At 39.1% G+C, this 16,339-nt stretch overlaps 1 protein-coding gene across 1 annotated transcript; it reads left to right on the plus strand.

Annotated features, from left to right (window-relative positions):
• Positions 1-8,233: 8,233 nt before the first annotated feature.
• Positions 8,234-16,164, plus strand: atic (5-aminoimidazole-4-carboxamide ribonucleotide formyltransferase/IMP cyclohydrolase). The gene is made up of 15 exons (XM_075483781.1): positions 8,234-8,383; positions 8,556-8,682; positions 8,763-8,906; positions 9,910-9,998; positions 10,203-10,354; positions 11,976-12,132; positions 13,344-13,469; positions 13,555-13,662; positions 13,760-13,845; positions 13,939-14,028; positions 14,370-14,495; positions 14,888-14,980; positions 15,050-15,232; positions 15,641-15,796; positions 15,908-16,164. Exons 1-15 carry the CDS (start codon positions 8,365-8,367, stop codon positions 16,025-16,027), a joined length of 1,776 nt encoding a protein of 591 aa, XP_075339896.1. The 5' UTR covers positions 8,234-8,364; the 3' UTR covers positions 16,028-16,164.
• The last annotated feature ends 175 nt before the right edge of the window (positions 16,165-16,339 follow it).

Raw genomic sequence — 16,339 nt, forward strand, 5'->3', positions numbered from 1 at the left:
GAAGACGCCCGACTGGATACTGAGTGTTACAGAGACATCACACCAGGGGACTGTCCCAAAATGTCTGTGTTTGTCGTTACTTGAAAAGACAATTTCCAAACCTAAATATTTGTCTGGTTTGTTTTTCATTTTCATCCGTCACTCAGCTTTCAGACAGAAACACATGCAGGATGATAAGACATAAACACTGTTTGAACTATCTGTGAATAAAATCATTTTAAGTACAGTACATTTTGTAGCATGCAGGGGGAAAAAATGGCTGTTGTCATGAATATTTGCAAATCACCTTAGAGTAGCATTGTGTTAGCTCCATCTGCTGACAGCTGGAGCTCCACCCACATGAAGGATGTGAAGAAAAGCAAGTGAACTTTCATGTGTTCAGACCTATCGAGGATAAACTTCAGGAAGTTAAAAGAGCTCTTTGATGAAATGACAGAAGATTAGAAAATCTTTCAAAAAAGTGTCAGACACTCTGTATGTGTCAAAATGTATTAATTAAAAAAAAAAGTTTTGGCCTTATGGAGCCAGCGAGTGCAACACTTTTTGAAAGGTTTTTCTAGTGATTTGTTTCCAGTAATCAGAACCTCACCACAATTTTAGATGTCTACTATATAGAAATGACAGAACAAAACAAAAGCTCAGAAACATCTGCTCTTCTCGATACTTTGCAAAACATCCCATGTGTTCCATTCACTTTTTGGGCATTTTATGTGAATATTGTTGTGTTTCCATCCTTGATAATGTTCATCCTTTTGTTCTTGTTATTTACATGTAAATGAGCTTAATTTATTTGAATGATTGTAAAGATGAATCACACATGTATTTATCTCAGACCTGTTTGTTGTGTAACTGTGAAATAAAGAAAAAAGGTAAAAGCAAAAAAAGAAAAACCTGAAAAACTAGGTGAATTTTTGACAGATAGTCCTAGCTTAGTATGTCCAATTAAATGTTTACGGCAAACAAATCACGATGATACACCAGCAAAAAATTAAAATAAAAGCAAGCTCTTCTTCAAATGGTAGTGTGCTCTTACTTTTTTATTCAGTTTACTTATTCCTTTAAATAAAAAAAATCTAATCTAATCTAATCTGCTAATACATTTAGAAATTTTAGTCAGATGTGATATCTGATACCAAAGTGTTAGGAGATGCATAATTGTGTTGTAAATCTGGCAAGCTACTACTTGTGAAACATTTCCAACCCACAGGCTAACATTTACATGGAAAACGGGTCATGATAGACGTTGGCAGCTGAGGATAAGTTCAGAGTCTGAATGAGTTAGAGCTTGTGGTTACATTAAACAAACACTTGCTCTTTTAAACAGACTAAGAATCTGAAAATGAAGCTATATATATGCACAAAGTTGTGTATGCAAATTATATTCATCCTTTCCAGCTTCCAATATCAGCTGTTTGAAATGTCTACAAGAAATGACAGTTAAAAAAAGAACTGTGAAAAGTCAAAGAAAAGCTTGAATACTAAGAGATTTTTTGGGGTGAACTTGCATGTCTGCTGGCTGGAAAGGCACAGCAAACCCGCAAACAACTGCCAAAGATGATGTGGTGAGAGTCCAGATGACACAAGAGAGGCAGTGCAGTGTTTTCCTGTGCAGCATTAATGCACTGAGAGGGTCTCCAGGACAGGAGTCTCCAGAAGTGAACCCTTCCTGCAACTTCAGCACAGCGGTCAGTCTCTGAAAATCTACACAGCTGCATGACCCAGAGAGGTTTTGGAAACAAGTGTTGTGGACATATGGAAACAGGTGTTGTACTGTATGTTTTATTACACTCAGCTTGATATGAAAGTAACGTATTTTAGGTGCAGGTTTTTTTTTGTGGGGCCTGCTCTACATTTCATTACACGTGAATCGGATCGGGCAGATCCATGCAGTCCATGGGCAAAACTCATCAACTTGGGCTTCTGAACATGAGGTAGGCCGGTGCTGTGATTGGGTTTATTTTAGAACAGATGTTTTCCAAAATCAACTGGATTAGTGAAACTAACCAAATTATTGGTGTCTCTTGAAATCAGTCCATAACCACCGTCTGAGACTGTCCTCCACCCAAATACGCCTTGTTGGGTGTTTATTCATGATGTCCATATGGTTGTGCTGCAAAAAAAAAAAGTATTCCAGTCCTAACTGTGATCTTTTTCTAATCCTAATCCTGTTTCGTTAATGCCTAAACCCAACCAGGAAGTGACAAACGTGTTTTAGTAAACCGCTGAATGGAACTCAAAAGTGAAAAATCTTTTGTCACATGTTAGTCTTGAACACACATCATGAACAAATTATTTAAAGTGCTGTCTGTTATGACATCAAACCCCACCTCCTGCATTCTCAAGAATATTTTGTGGCTTCTTAATGTGAAAACATGACAGTGTCATCTGTTCTTATAAGGAAATGCTCATATGAGTCATATCTAAATCCTACAGCTTGTAGGGGGCATACTTTACAATATGTCCTTATTGGTCGCATGTAAGGGTATGAACAAACAATCTCTATGATGATTTCAGCAGGAGGACTCTTTGACCCTTGTCACCTCTTAAAATGAAATTACTGTCTTTTTATGTCCCTGTGAAGGAAATTAATGTAGAAATTGTGTTAAATAACACAAATCAATAGGCCAATACTTGGTTTAATAACTGTTAGGAATGGCTTAAAATTCTTACGTAGATAAATAAATAAAAATCTAGTAAAAATTAAAAAAATGGCTGGCTAAATGCTAAAATTTATCAGGAACATTTAGCTTATTTATTGATTTGGTGTATTGGAATGCTAACATTTGCTAATTAGCACTAGTAAAACTGTGACTGGGGGTTATGTCATTTGTTTTATTGCAGCCTTGTGATTCAAAAATGTCTCTTTTTTTATGGGGAAAAGTTGTGTAATCTCCAACAAGATAACAATTTATCCTGAATTTATCATACATCTGAACGTAATTTTCTGAATCTGTCCAAAGTGGTGGAGATATTTTAGTCTGAAAATTTAATGGTAGATGAGCTGGCCATTCCAAGAGCCAATTGTGAGTTGTGATCATAACAAAGAATAATCAAAAATGTATTTGTAAATCTCACCCATAGAAGAGTAGCTCATGGTTGAATCAACAACATCTATTTCTGCATCTCCTTCAGCTGCTTCCTGTGGTTGTAAAGCAAAGCAAAAGTAATTCTTACCTCCTAGTTTTTATTTATCACAAAGCCTCTTAGATATTAATTACTTGGTGAGGTTTACTGATGGCCAAATGATTAAGCTAATGAATAGAAAGCAAAGCAATCAAAAGCCTGATGGTGAGTGATCACACAGGCCCATTTTAATTTCCAGGAGCAACAGCATGATGAGTGTGTGCAGCTGCAGCTGGGCGTTTATTGGGCACACATGTAAGGGCCGTGATTAAGGAGCAGATTGGAGGACATAATATGTACTGTCATTTAGCCCCCTCTCAGACCACAGTCACATATTTATATAGTGATTAAATACATTCTTAACTGGCTGGGCACACTGGCTACTCTTGTGAAAAAGCCGATCTGTGAAGTGCCTTTAAACACTGATGGGATTTAAAGCAGAAACTTTATCGGGGCTGTAGGCAAAAGCTGCATCTTAAATGAAACCGAAGAAAGACTGAAGGTTATTATTTGTAGAATTTGTTCTCAGTTTTTTGGTAACAAAATGGCATCAAATTTTCATAGAGTAAAAATCCATTCAGTTCTCAGTTTACAGTGAGACAGCAGACACAAATGATTGTGAACTTTTCCTGTGTCAGGTCCTCATCTTAGTAAGTAAAAGCATTCAGTGAAATAGTTTTTCTAAATTAGACCAAATTTAATAACTGATTGCTCTCTTATCAATAGATTGGACACACTAAACGCTCTCATGTGCAAGATCATTGACATGGATGTGTTGTTTTACAATTCTTAGAATGGTTTATTGTAGTCCAATGGATTACTGATTCAGGGGAATGTAAAAGTTTGGGCATCCCTATTCAGAATTTCTGGAACTATCAAAAGGTCAGTGAATCAAAGGTTAAGTGATGTCCAAAGGACATAAGTGAACCATAAGTGAACCCTTCTTTTCAACATTTCAGGCCAGACTGGTGCATTATTTTTGGTTTTGAACAGTTTGAACAGACTGAAATGAAAAAGAGCAGCATGCTAAATTTTGGGCAAAAGATTTGAACTTTTAGATAACTTTGACCAATGTCTGAGACCTAAAGCAAAGACTGTTGGCCTTATTTAAAGTCATCTTCTGAAAGGCCAGGAGATGATTTCAAAGATTTATAAATAATATGACTCTCTAAATCGTGTCCCAATAACAGCTAATTCAACAGAAAACTTGAAGCTTGTAGAAATTACCGTAAGGAAAATTGAACTGATTCTGCGGTAGTGGCGCAATATTTGACTGTGAAGTCACATTTACACAAGTTTGACATCTTTAGAAGAGTCACTATCAGAAAATCTTTCCTGTATCCTGTCATTAGAAATAATCCTCAGAATTATGCAAAAACCATCTAAACACGTCTGAAGCATCCTTGTGAGTTAATAAGAGAGCTTTGTGACCATAAAGAGCAAACGCATGTATAGCAAATATGTGATGTGTTATTGTTCATCTCAGGAGATATATACCTACTTTCAAAACGGAGAAGGACCAGATGACTTTATATTATGTTGCGATACATATTACCTTAGAGTTGAAAGAGCTATTAAGAAAATAGCATCTTGAATTTGCTCACAGGAACAAAGCATTTCATTTAATTGTGTGATTTCTTAGACAGCTGTCATTGTGCCTCTAAAAGCACCTTCAGAGATTAGCTGTAAATACAAATCCATCATGTGAATGTAGAGTCAAAAAATTTTGATTAACTATTATTTAAATTTATATCAAAATAAAGAAAATAAAAAACAGTACATGATAAAATTTAATTTCAAATGCAGCCAAAACCTAGAGGACCTGAGGGGTTACAGACAGTGTTGTAGTACTCCAGGCTTTAAAATCTGACCTACAGAAGGAAGAAAACAGATGGATGGAGGAAAGAAGATCAACATGGTTAGATGATGTTCTGGATATACTTATTAGCGTTAGAAGCAGTTGTCTTCATGACAGCACAATAACTTCGTTAAGATGTGTGGCTAACCTATCTGCAGGAGTATTAAATAATCTTCCCTGTTCAACAAATGAACGCTCCTATATGCAGACTTTGAGGAGCTATCAGGGATTTTCTATTTGACCTTTAGACTTTAGGGAGCGAATAGAATAGCAACATGACAGGCTTCTGGACCGAACCTGAATGGCAGCTTTTAATTTGGCTGATGAAAAAAAATTTGAATCAATAGAGGCTCATTTAGTTGTGTGACTTGTCAACTGCATGACAAAGGGCCCCTTTGACACAGTACAAAAATAGCAGCTAATTGATAAAGCAGCAGAGCAATATATGAAGGTCATTGATTCCGCTTCTCCTCCAATTTAATCTGAATACAGCAGTCATGCTGATTAAAAATTTCCTGCGTAATTTACAGTTACTGCTGATAATGCTGTCAGTTTTCTCAGCAGCTGCCCGACAAAAGTGCTGACGGCCTTCTACCTCTTTCATTTTTTAACCAATAATGCATAGTGAGCCTGTGTCTTATCATAAAAACGTTTCACTGTCTATTGAATCACTCAAGTCACCCCTGAGATGTCAGAGTGGTTACCAGAAACCTGCTTTTTCATAGTTACACAAATAAATTGGCCTCTTTTTGCTTTGTTGGATTATAAATCAGACACCCCTAAAGATATTTACACCCTGTAGTTTAATCAATCAGCAAAATGTTGGGCTCATTACGTAAATATGAACAGATTGTGCGATCTTTTAACGTAATCACACGTATTGCTTCAGCTTTCCCAGGGCCCTGTCCTGTCACTTAACTAATGGACAAGTATGGCAGTGAGCTGTGTGGCCCAATAAATTCACATCTGTCTGACTTAAAACACTGTTCTAAAGCAAGGAAAAGGCAGCATTTTGCCAGTAAACTTTAATGAAAAGGCGTGTTCAGGGTTAATGTATTCATGAGAGTCATTTATTGTTGCAGGAAATTCATGTTACAGGTATTTCACCAGTCATGGAGAGAACAGTGTCAGTGTAACCTTCGGTTTATGCTGATCCGCAGAAAATTCTAGCCTGCATCAAACAAAAGAAAACATTCATACTTTAAAGTTATTTTACCGCTAGTTACATTATGTTTTCTCTCTGAAATATATTCAAAAATGCCCCAAAACATAGCTGAAGATTCACAAGTTAGATCTCTTTTTAATAACAAAAGAAAATAAAACCTGCTAGTATTAATCATTGACCTAAACAATATTAACATCAATCTTGTATTTATTCATTCATGTACTTTTGCAAAGCGTTCTTTAATTACTATTTCAGATTTTTGAGCCCAGACAAATTTAAACCTGACAGACAGTACTGTACAGTCTTGAGCCGTCCTCTTTTCTTTGTATTTTGCCTCCAAGCAGCCAGAATTACTTGTAATCTTTTAAAGTCTTTTGAGCAATATGTCTCAAAAGTGTTCTTTGGACATTATCAGATTTTTCATTCATTTCGGTCTGGTTCTTGTACCTCAAGTAACTTGTACTTTCAATGGGATGTGTTTTTCTGTTGAAGCATCTTAACATTGACCTATGAATCATTCAAAAATAAAAAATGCCCTTAACTCAATGGATGAACCAGCCTTGTGTCTACACATAATAATTCAACAAAGAACCAACTTTCAATCGTATCATTAAGCACTTTTTTACAGGCACATCATTCGTTTCAATTTCTCTAGTTACATCTCTTAAAAAGTCAAACGTTCATAGTTTGAAAGTTATTTTATAGTGTCTTTGCAAAAACAAAGTGATTCCCAAAGAGATTACAGCTGAACAGGTGGCATTTTTCAGCCCTGCGTACGCCATGTCCTTAACAAATTGTGGAAACTAGACAAGTGGAGGACAAAAGAAAACTGCCTTCAGCAAATAAAAAGTATCTGAAAGCGATGTCTAAGAAGTAGAAGTAGGTAGTCGACCAACCTTCTGTTCACCGAAGCCTCATCAGAAATTGTCGTGGAAGGTTTGCTGTCAAGAAACCATTCTTAAGGAAGTGAAACGTGGATATAAGGCTGAGATATGGCAAATGGCAAGTGGCAAAAGAACAGGACTGAAAATATTAACATTGTTGAAGTAGTCTGGGATCATCTTCTCAGAGAATGGGAGAAAATACAGCCAACATTCAAAGAAGAACTTTGGAAAGTCCTTCAAGAAGCCTGGAGAACTATTCCTGAGGACTTCGTACAGAAATGACAAGAAAGCTTTTCTGAGAGGGTTCAGGCTGTGTTGAAGAATGAAGGTGGTCACATCAAATACAGACTCTCAAGCTCGTTCGAACTGAACAAACTGTGTTTGCCTTATTTACTGTATTTCCATTTATGTTTGCACAAGTTTAAAAAAATCACTGCACCTACTTTTTGCTTTTCTGGAAAGAAACATATAAAGAAATTAAGGAAAGCTCAAGAGCTTTGCACAGTACTGTATCACTAGTTGACTGTGCTAAGACGCTAATTATATAGGGGAAAAGGTGTATGGATAAAAAAAATAGGCTAAATTTTTACAATTTAGGTAAATATCATTGCCTCAATAAACATAAATGTACATCCACCACACAATAGACTTTTGTGAACAAGGTTTGTGTCTGCCCTCTGGTGGTAAAATGAAAGAATTTTCGCCTGACTTCAGCATCATACGTGGACATACAAATGGATATTTAATCAACTTGTACATTTTAATGAAGCCTCCGCAAATCTTAACCAGTAAAAAACTAAAGTGTTTGTTAGGGGAAAAATACTACTGTTGAAAGAAGGGCATGGCGGTCTCAGTCATGAAGTTTTTGGTAAGTTAAGATTCACCAAGCCTCCTCCGGAGCAAAAACAACCCATGAACAAATATTCCAGCCATGATCAAACTTTTGATTCATTTCTCATAATAAGACGGTTATTTGTTGTATTCCAAATTTTCAAACGTATGAATTTGAAAATCCATTACAAGCGTGGAGGTGTTGAAAAATATCCATTTATGACGTTTATCCGTACAGTTTGAACGTTGTGAAAGACAAAAAAATAAATGAGATGACGGTTAATTAAATGCGTTTTTTCTGCGCCGCATGGCTCTCCTGGGTGCGCTTGGTGTTTGGGGCGGGCCGCCAGATTTCGCAGGGCGGGTCTTTTTTGGTTTGAAGCACATGATGAATCCGTGAAAAGCCTGCAGATTTGTTTCAGACTTTTTGATCTTGCTCTGCAGGAAAGCCTACGCAGACAGATAACCAAACCAACCGCGTCCTTGACTCTGTGATCGTAAGCATGGCATCCTCAGAGCTCGGTAAGACATTTTCTGCACGTTTCATTAAGTCTTTTGTCGTTTTGATGAAGTTTTGCTCTGACACACGCATGATGTTAGCTCAGTGGTTAGCATCAGCCAACGTGGACAGCTTTAATGCACAATTTAATCCCCCTTCGTGCGTGTAAAGTTTGTCATCCATTTGTCATCGCAGCACTGTTGAGTGTGTCAGACAAAAGCGGACTGATTGACTTTGCCAAAAGGCTGGTGACTGTGGGACTGTCTCTGGTGGCCTCAGGAGGCACAGCCAAAGCCCTGCGCGATGCTGGACTGGCTGTCAGGTAGGGTTCCTCACACCCCCGTTCAGCACATGCGCTACAGGTGGCCTTTCTAACTTGCCAGTGTCTCTTTTGCATGCAAGGGATGTTTCTGAGCTGACCGGACACCCAGAGATGCTGGGAGGCAGAGTTAAGACTCTGCACCCTGCTGTCCACGGAGGCATCCTGGCCAGAAAGAGCCCCTCAGACTCAGCAGACATGGAGAAGTTGGGCTACAGCCTGGTCAGGTGAGAGGAGATGGAGACCAAACGCAACATTTTAACTCGCACATTGTGGGGTGGTCTTCTCTGCATAACACCAACATGGGGAAAGTTTTATTTATTCCCTTTGTGCATTTAAAACACAAAAGTTTGAGGAAATCCCCTTAAAACTCAGTTGACCTCTGGCTCTGCTCACGTGGTGTTGGTGCTGGCTTGTCTTTCAGCCATCAGAGTGCACGTGCAGTTGATTTAGCAGCCAGAGAATGGGAAAACTGCTGCTCACCTTGTGACTCTTGTTTGCTCGCGACAAAAAATCAAAATGTGATTGAATCGCAGGTTTCTGTGGTGAGTCAGATAAATCGAACAACACTTTAGATTGAAGCTGACGGAGATGCACCTCAGCTAATCAGAACTGGTCGCTTAACACGAGCGTCTGATAGAAAAGTCAATGATTTCTTAGCTTCATTTAAGGTCAGTGAAGAGTCTGAGCGATTCTTCTGAAGAGTGACGATGATGATGTACGCCGACACAGCAGCATTACTCTAGAAGCACAGACAACGAAGAACGTGGAGAGGAAAATGCAGCACTTCTGCTCCTCTCCCTTCAGAATCAGAGCGCTGGTTTTATTTAAAAGAATCTAACAAGCTGAATGCAATTTGCAGTTGTGGGTTAATGGATGGCGTGCACACAGAGGAAGTGTGTCTCCATAACCTTATTACCCCCTGAGATTTAATCCTCGTGACACTCAAGTTATGGTCATTAACTTCAATTCTTGTCGCACCAAAAATAATAAAATAAAAAGTTATATTTTACTGTTTAATGTGAAAGTCAATAAATGACAGAAGAAAGGTTTAATTAAATTTTTGGAGTATTTATTCGATAAGTCCTCTGTAGAAAGTTGAAACCTAGCTCATAGTACATAAAAAATGGGCTTTTGATATTGCTGATCCTCAGGACTTAATTCTGAAAACTGTGTGTTGCTGTGTTTCCAGATAATAAGTCTGATTTCGTTGCTTGCTCCTTTTTTAAGAGTGGTGGTTTGCAACCTCTATCCTTTTGTAAAGACCGTCTCCAACCCGAGTGTCACAGTGGAGGACGCTGTAGAGCAGATTGACATTGGTAAGTCGAACCGTTTATCTGTCTGTGATGTGTAGAAGAGTTTTTTTTGTTTTGTTTTTTCCCAATAGAAATGCGAATAAATGCTAAAATTCTGCTCGATGGCTCGGCTCTCAAACTACATGAAAGAATCGACCGTGATCTTCTCACTAAAATTGAAATCTCTGTGCTTGTTTGTCAAAAAGTGATTTTCTTCTTTCTCTTCAGGCGGCGTAACTCTGCTGAGAGCAGCAGCCAAGAACCATGCTCGGGTCACCATTGTGTGTGATCCTGCTGACTATTCACTGGTTGCCAAGGAGATGGAGAATTCGGGGGACAAAGATACAACCCTGGAAACGCGCAGGACTCTGGCCCTCAAAGTGAGTCCTTTTCTTTTTCCCAGCCCCACTTTTACTTTGCGTGTGTGTGACATTAAAATACAATGTTATTTGTATTCTTGTGTGTCCTTGAGAGGGGAGTTTTATCTTCCTGATTGCAACTTCATACCATGGATGTCAGTGTTTCAACGCCCCCTCACCCACCTGTTTTTTTTCTTTTTTTGAACATGAAAAATAAGTTTTAGTTAATGTGGGGTTCAGTTAAGAGCTAGAGTGATGACCTGACCCCTCAGTATTCAGCCACACTGTGTGTGTGTGTGTGTGTGTGTGTGTGTCATGTATAGCACTTTGTGCTCCATTTTAATGTATGAAAAGTGCTTTATAAATAAAGATTTGATTGGATTCAGCAATTATGTAATTGCCAAGGAGCAACAAATGTAACCCATTGAAGTGAGTTTAAAGTGTCCAAGCATTGCACGTGCAGATATAAATGTTTAAACTTTGATCAGGTTGGCGCACACGGTTAGATTGTCAACAATTTAAACCTATGTACTGTGGTTAAGGGTTTATATTTCTTTTTTACTGAAGTTTCATGAATGCATTTTAATCTTACAAATCTACTACATTTTTGGGTTTATTTATGCCAATTAAGTGATAATTCCATTTAGAAAGTAGCGTTTGTTTTTTTGCTTTATCATTTGATTGTCTTTGTATTTTTGCATCAAAGTAGAATATGTTCTTTTGGATTAGGACCACTAACCTTTTCATCCTTAAGAAATCACCATCTCCAGCATCATTAACCAGTTTCTGACTTCCAATAGACCAGATTTCTAAAGCTTTAAAGGAAATAACTAAGGAAATTAGTTGTTGATGATGACGACTGATCATTGCAGCCCTACATTAAACTCTTTATAATCTCATATATAACCACTGACAGCCCTGTTAAAGTGGAGCAGTTAATACAAGTGTGACATGAAACAAGATGGGGGTGGGTTACTCCCTAGCTCATTATCCTGGGATGAAAATATGAAAAAATGTTGGTTTTCCCTTCAAAGCAAAGCAGCATAACAGAGTTTGAACAGAGGTGTCTGAGTCACCAGCCAGTCCAGGTGAGAGTTTACAAGGCCTCAAAATGTTGAAACTCAGTTAAACATATTTCGACACTTGTGATGGAAGGAAAAAAAAGTCTACTCTGGACTTTGCCTTGTGCTGACCTTCACCTCTACGCATACGCAACAAAACATTCTTAACAAGTGGACACAGAAACAAAGCCCCCATATGGTTTTCTACATTCAAACCAAAGTTACAGTTTGGTGGTTCTGGATGAGAACTGCCGACACGGAGTAAACATGCAAGCAACTGGAGCGATAAAATGGTAAAAAATATAAACCAGCTTTTCTCTTATAATCCTCCTGTCCTCCCTTATGATTCACAAGAAAACGACAACATTAGATGACTACTTTGCAACGGCCATTTTAACACTGACGCCCGCTCAAACATTACGACGTGCTCAGACATGATTTTCCTTATTAGTCCAAACTGCAAGTCCTGTTTCACCGTTGGGGTAAGAGTGAAACGAGCCTGAGCGGTGAAAACTGGGTTTTGAGTGTATGTGGTTGGATGTTTGTTAAAACAGTCGGTTTATTTGATTTCCCTTTTTCAGGCCTTCACACACACAGCGCAATATGACGAGGCGATATCGGACTACTTCCGTGGACAGTACAGCCGCGGTGTGTCCCAGCTGCCTCTGCGTTATGGCATGAACCCTCACCAAGCTCCTGCCCAAATCTACACCCTGCGCGCCCAACTCCCCCTCAAAGGTGAATGCAGCATCGCATGACAAAAACAGAATGCAGCAGGTTGGAGTTAAGGGAGACCTTTTTGACATTTGTTGAAAAATACTGGCTCATCTTGAATTTGATGGCAGCAATAAATCTTAAAAGAAGGCGTTAAGAGGCAGGAAAAGTAAGCGCTACTAAAAATAAACGGCTGGGGGAGCATGTTGCAACTCTGTGGGATAACTAGGCAACGGGTCAGGATCATGACTGGGTGTAAAAAGAGCAACTTCAGAGGCAGATGCTCTCAGAAGTAAAGATGGGCAGAGGTTCAGCAGTCTGCGAAGAACCGTGTCTGCAAACTGGAGCAATTTCAGAATAAATTGTGGAGACTTTGAATATTCCATCAACTGCAGTGCATAATGTCATTAATAGATTCAGAGGATCTGGAGACATTTCTGAGAGCAAGGGATACGGCCAGAAATCAATAATGAAAGGTTTGTTTGCTGAAAGGTTTTAGGGAAACGAAGGCTCTCGCCCAGACAACCTCTTTCTCAGGGAAGGCCTTGCATATTTCAGCAAGACTGTGCTAAACCACATACTGCAGATAATACAACAGCATGGCTTCGTAGTAGAAGAGTTCAGAGGGTGGACTGACCTGCCTGCAGCGCAGACCTTTCACCAACTCAAAACATTTACAGCATCGTGAAATTTAAAATACACAAAGAAGTCCCAGGATGTTGAGGAGCTAGAATCTTTTATCAGACAAATGTGGGACAGCATTCTTCCCCCAGAGGTCCAGCTATTGTTCTCCTTAGTTCCCAGATGTTTACACGCTGTTCTTAAAAGATGAGGGGATGCTACGCAGTGGTAAAAATGTTCTCGACCCAATTTTTATTATCCAAGTCTCACTTTTAACATTTCATGGGTTCTCTGTTCTATTGTGAATAAGATATTTAGATTTGGAATATCATTGCATTCTGTTTTTGTTTATGTTTTACAAAATATTACTCCCAATATTTTTGGGAGTAGTATTTTTTTTTTTCCTAAAATAGGAGGGGTTTTGGTTGTAGTACTCTTTCAATACAGTATTCCTCTTTCTCTAAACTGGCCATATCAGAAGACAAAACGACTTATTACAAGTTATTTGTGTAATAAGGACAGATCTTTTGACAACGAATCATAAAGCAAAAAAGAAATGAAGTGTTTATTTTACTTTTTTCATAAACTTACAAACTTCCTGTCGCCTCTCTCAGTGGTCAACGGTTCTCCCGGTTTTATCAATCTGTGTGACGCTCTGAATGCTTGGCAGCTGGTCAGAGAGCTGAAGAGCACCCTGGGCATGGCTGCCGCTACTTCCTTCAAACATGTCAGCCCTGCTGGTAAGATGAAGAGACGCATTCCTAACGACGCCACAGGCCAGGCGTGCGCCTTAAATCGGAACATTTTCTCTCTTCTTCTCTGAAGGAGCTGCAGTAGGAGTTCCTCTGACTGAGGAGGAAGCCAAAGTGTGCATGGTGCATGACATGCTGAAGGATCTCACCCCACTGGCTACAGCTTACGCAAGAGCAAGAGGTCACACACACACACACACACACAGTCGCCTAGCATGAGGCGTTTTGCTTATCCAGCTTTTCATTTGGAATCGAGTTAAATCTTTCTGTATTTCCAGGGTCGGACAGAATGTCTTCTTTTGGAGATTTCATCGCTGTGTCCGACGTGTGTGACATTCCCACTGCCAAGATAATATCCAGAGAGGTGAAGAACAAATGAAATGAAAGAGTACGAGTTGTGTGTTTTTTAATCTGATTCCGTGTCTCCTAATGGAGACTCAATCTGTTTCATTCTCAGGTGTCGGATGGTATCATTGCTCCTGGTTATGAGGAAGAGGCGCTCAAAATCCTCTCAAAAAAGAAAAATGGAAACTACTGTGTGCTTCAGGTGCAGATATGACTCACGTGGAACCTAGAAGCTGCTTGCTTGTTATGGGTTTCAGCTCAGTTTTTTTTTTTTAAGCCTGTATTTGCCTAAACTTTAGGACAGTTGGCATAAATTCCATAAATAGCAGCTCTATTTTTCAGTGCATCTTTTATTGTCACTGAATAACTTTTTAATTCTCTTTTTAAAGAGGTTCTATAGTCATAAAAGCATATTTTCTCTTCTGTTTTGTTTTGTCTGTTTTAAGTGATTCAGTACTTTATGGAGAAAAAACATTTTGATCAAAATGATTGGAGTCTGACCCGTTTGGTTCCCTGTTTTTCGGCCACATTTCCTCTTCCCAGATGGATCCAGCTTACGAGCCTGACGACGCTGAGGTGAGAGTGCTGTTTGGACTCTATCTCAAACAAAAGAGGAACGGAGCACTTATCAATAAGGAGTTCTTCAGCAATGTTGTTTCCAAGGGCTCGGTGAGTCACTTTTTTTTTTTTTTTTTTTTTTTTTTTTTTTTTTTTTTTTTTTTTTTTTTTTTTTTTTCTTAAGAGTGCTGTGAGAACAACCATGATGAATCATAATTACAATTTAACCTCTGGACCACAGCCTTCTGACTGTATATTTGAATTCAACTTTTTAGAATTGAGAAGCTTAGTTGGATGGAGTTTAAAAAGGATTAAAAAAAATATTCTAACTTGCAGGAAGTTTCAGTTTAATTTGTGAGTCGTGATTGTGAATAAAAATGTAACAACACATGTGTAAGTATTTATATTTGGTCTCTTGAGGTTGACGGCTTTACTTTTTAATTACTGAGGCAATCCACTCTAATAAACAATGAATCGCCTTTTTACATTGTTTTTCTACAAAGCTGTCTGAGAAAGCTGTGCGGGACCTCACTGTGGCCACCATCGCTGTCAAGTACACTCAGTCCAACTCTGTCTGCTATGCTAAAGATGGACAGGTAAGAACAGGCAGATAAAAGGGGATCTGAACGAGATAAAAGCTTACTATTAACACCCATGTCACACAGGTTATTGGTATTGGTGCTGGTCAGCAGTCTCGTATCCACTGCACGCGGCTGGCGGGTGACAAGGCTGATAACTGGTGGCTAAGACACCACCCTTGTGTCCTAAACATGAAGTTTCGCAGCGGTGTGAAGCGAGCAGAGATGGCTAATGCCATCGACCAGTATGTGAGCGAAACCATTGGAGAGGTAAGATGGTAGAAATGGGCAACTGGCTCTTTAAAGAGGGCAGTATAGTAGTGTAGTTGTGTATGAGTCTTACAATGCATGCAGACAACACCCTGCATTTAAAATGCTTATATAATGAAGTACCTTTTGACTGAAAACTGAGTTTTCACAAACAGAGTATTTTATTTTACTCAGAATGGCCCTTTAAACTCATAGGATTGAGAAAGAAGCAATTCCCTGTAGTTGCAAGTTAAGTCGAGCTAAGTGCTAACTAAGCTAAGCGCTGAGTTGGTTGGGGCTACATTTCATTTCAGAAGGATGCGTTAACAGTAGTGTCCACAGAGTTTAAACGTCATCTCTGATCACAAAGCAGGTTTAAGACACTGAAAGTACATTAAAAGCCCCGCCTTGTGTGATTTGTGCTTGCAGGGTCCAGACTTGGCGGTCTGGAAGTCGATGTATGAAGAGGTACCAGAGCCTCTGTCGGGTACTGAGAAGAAGAACTGGATCAGCTCCCTGCAGGCTGTCGCTGTCAGCTCTGATGCCTTCTTTCCCTTCAGAGATAACATAGATCGAGCCAAACGGGTAAATCTCACGTAAAGGATGCGTATACGTCACATGCATTTTGTTGAGAAGCTCTGCCCCAGAATTCCACTCCTCTGACCTTCTTTCCTTGCGTGTCGTCTCTGTGTGTAGAGTGGTGTTGAGTACATTGCAGCTCCAGGGGGCTCTGCTGCTGATGAGGTCGTGATTAACGCCTGTAACGAGCAGGGCATTGCTCTGGTTCACACCAGCCTGCGGCTCTTCCACCACTGAGCAACACTGCAAAGTCAAACATTTCGCTAACACTGCTGATACAAAAACAAGCGACCGACACGAGAACTGCGTTATTCTTTCTTTTTCTCTCCATGTCAGTGTTGTATTGAGATGAAATAAACTGCTGTAGACTCTGAGTATCTTGTTTTTAATCTTATGGTCAGTCTGTTGATCCTTTTTAGCCCAAACTTGCCTTTCTTTGCGGTTACTTGAGATTGCTTTGACATTTTTGTAGAGATGATTCTGCTCAGCAAACCTTTTTTTCAGAGCCCATTTTCAAAGTAATGAGTTTTTTCCATCGAAAGCAACACT

This window comes from Odontesthes bonariensis, chromosome 1 (genome assembly GCF_027942865.1).
Source record: "Odontesthes bonariensis isolate fOdoBon6 chromosome 1, fOdoBon6.hap1, whole genome shotgun sequence".
NCBI lineage: Eukaryota > Metazoa > Chordata > Actinopteri > Atheriniformes > Atherinopsidae > Odontesthes > Odontesthes bonariensis.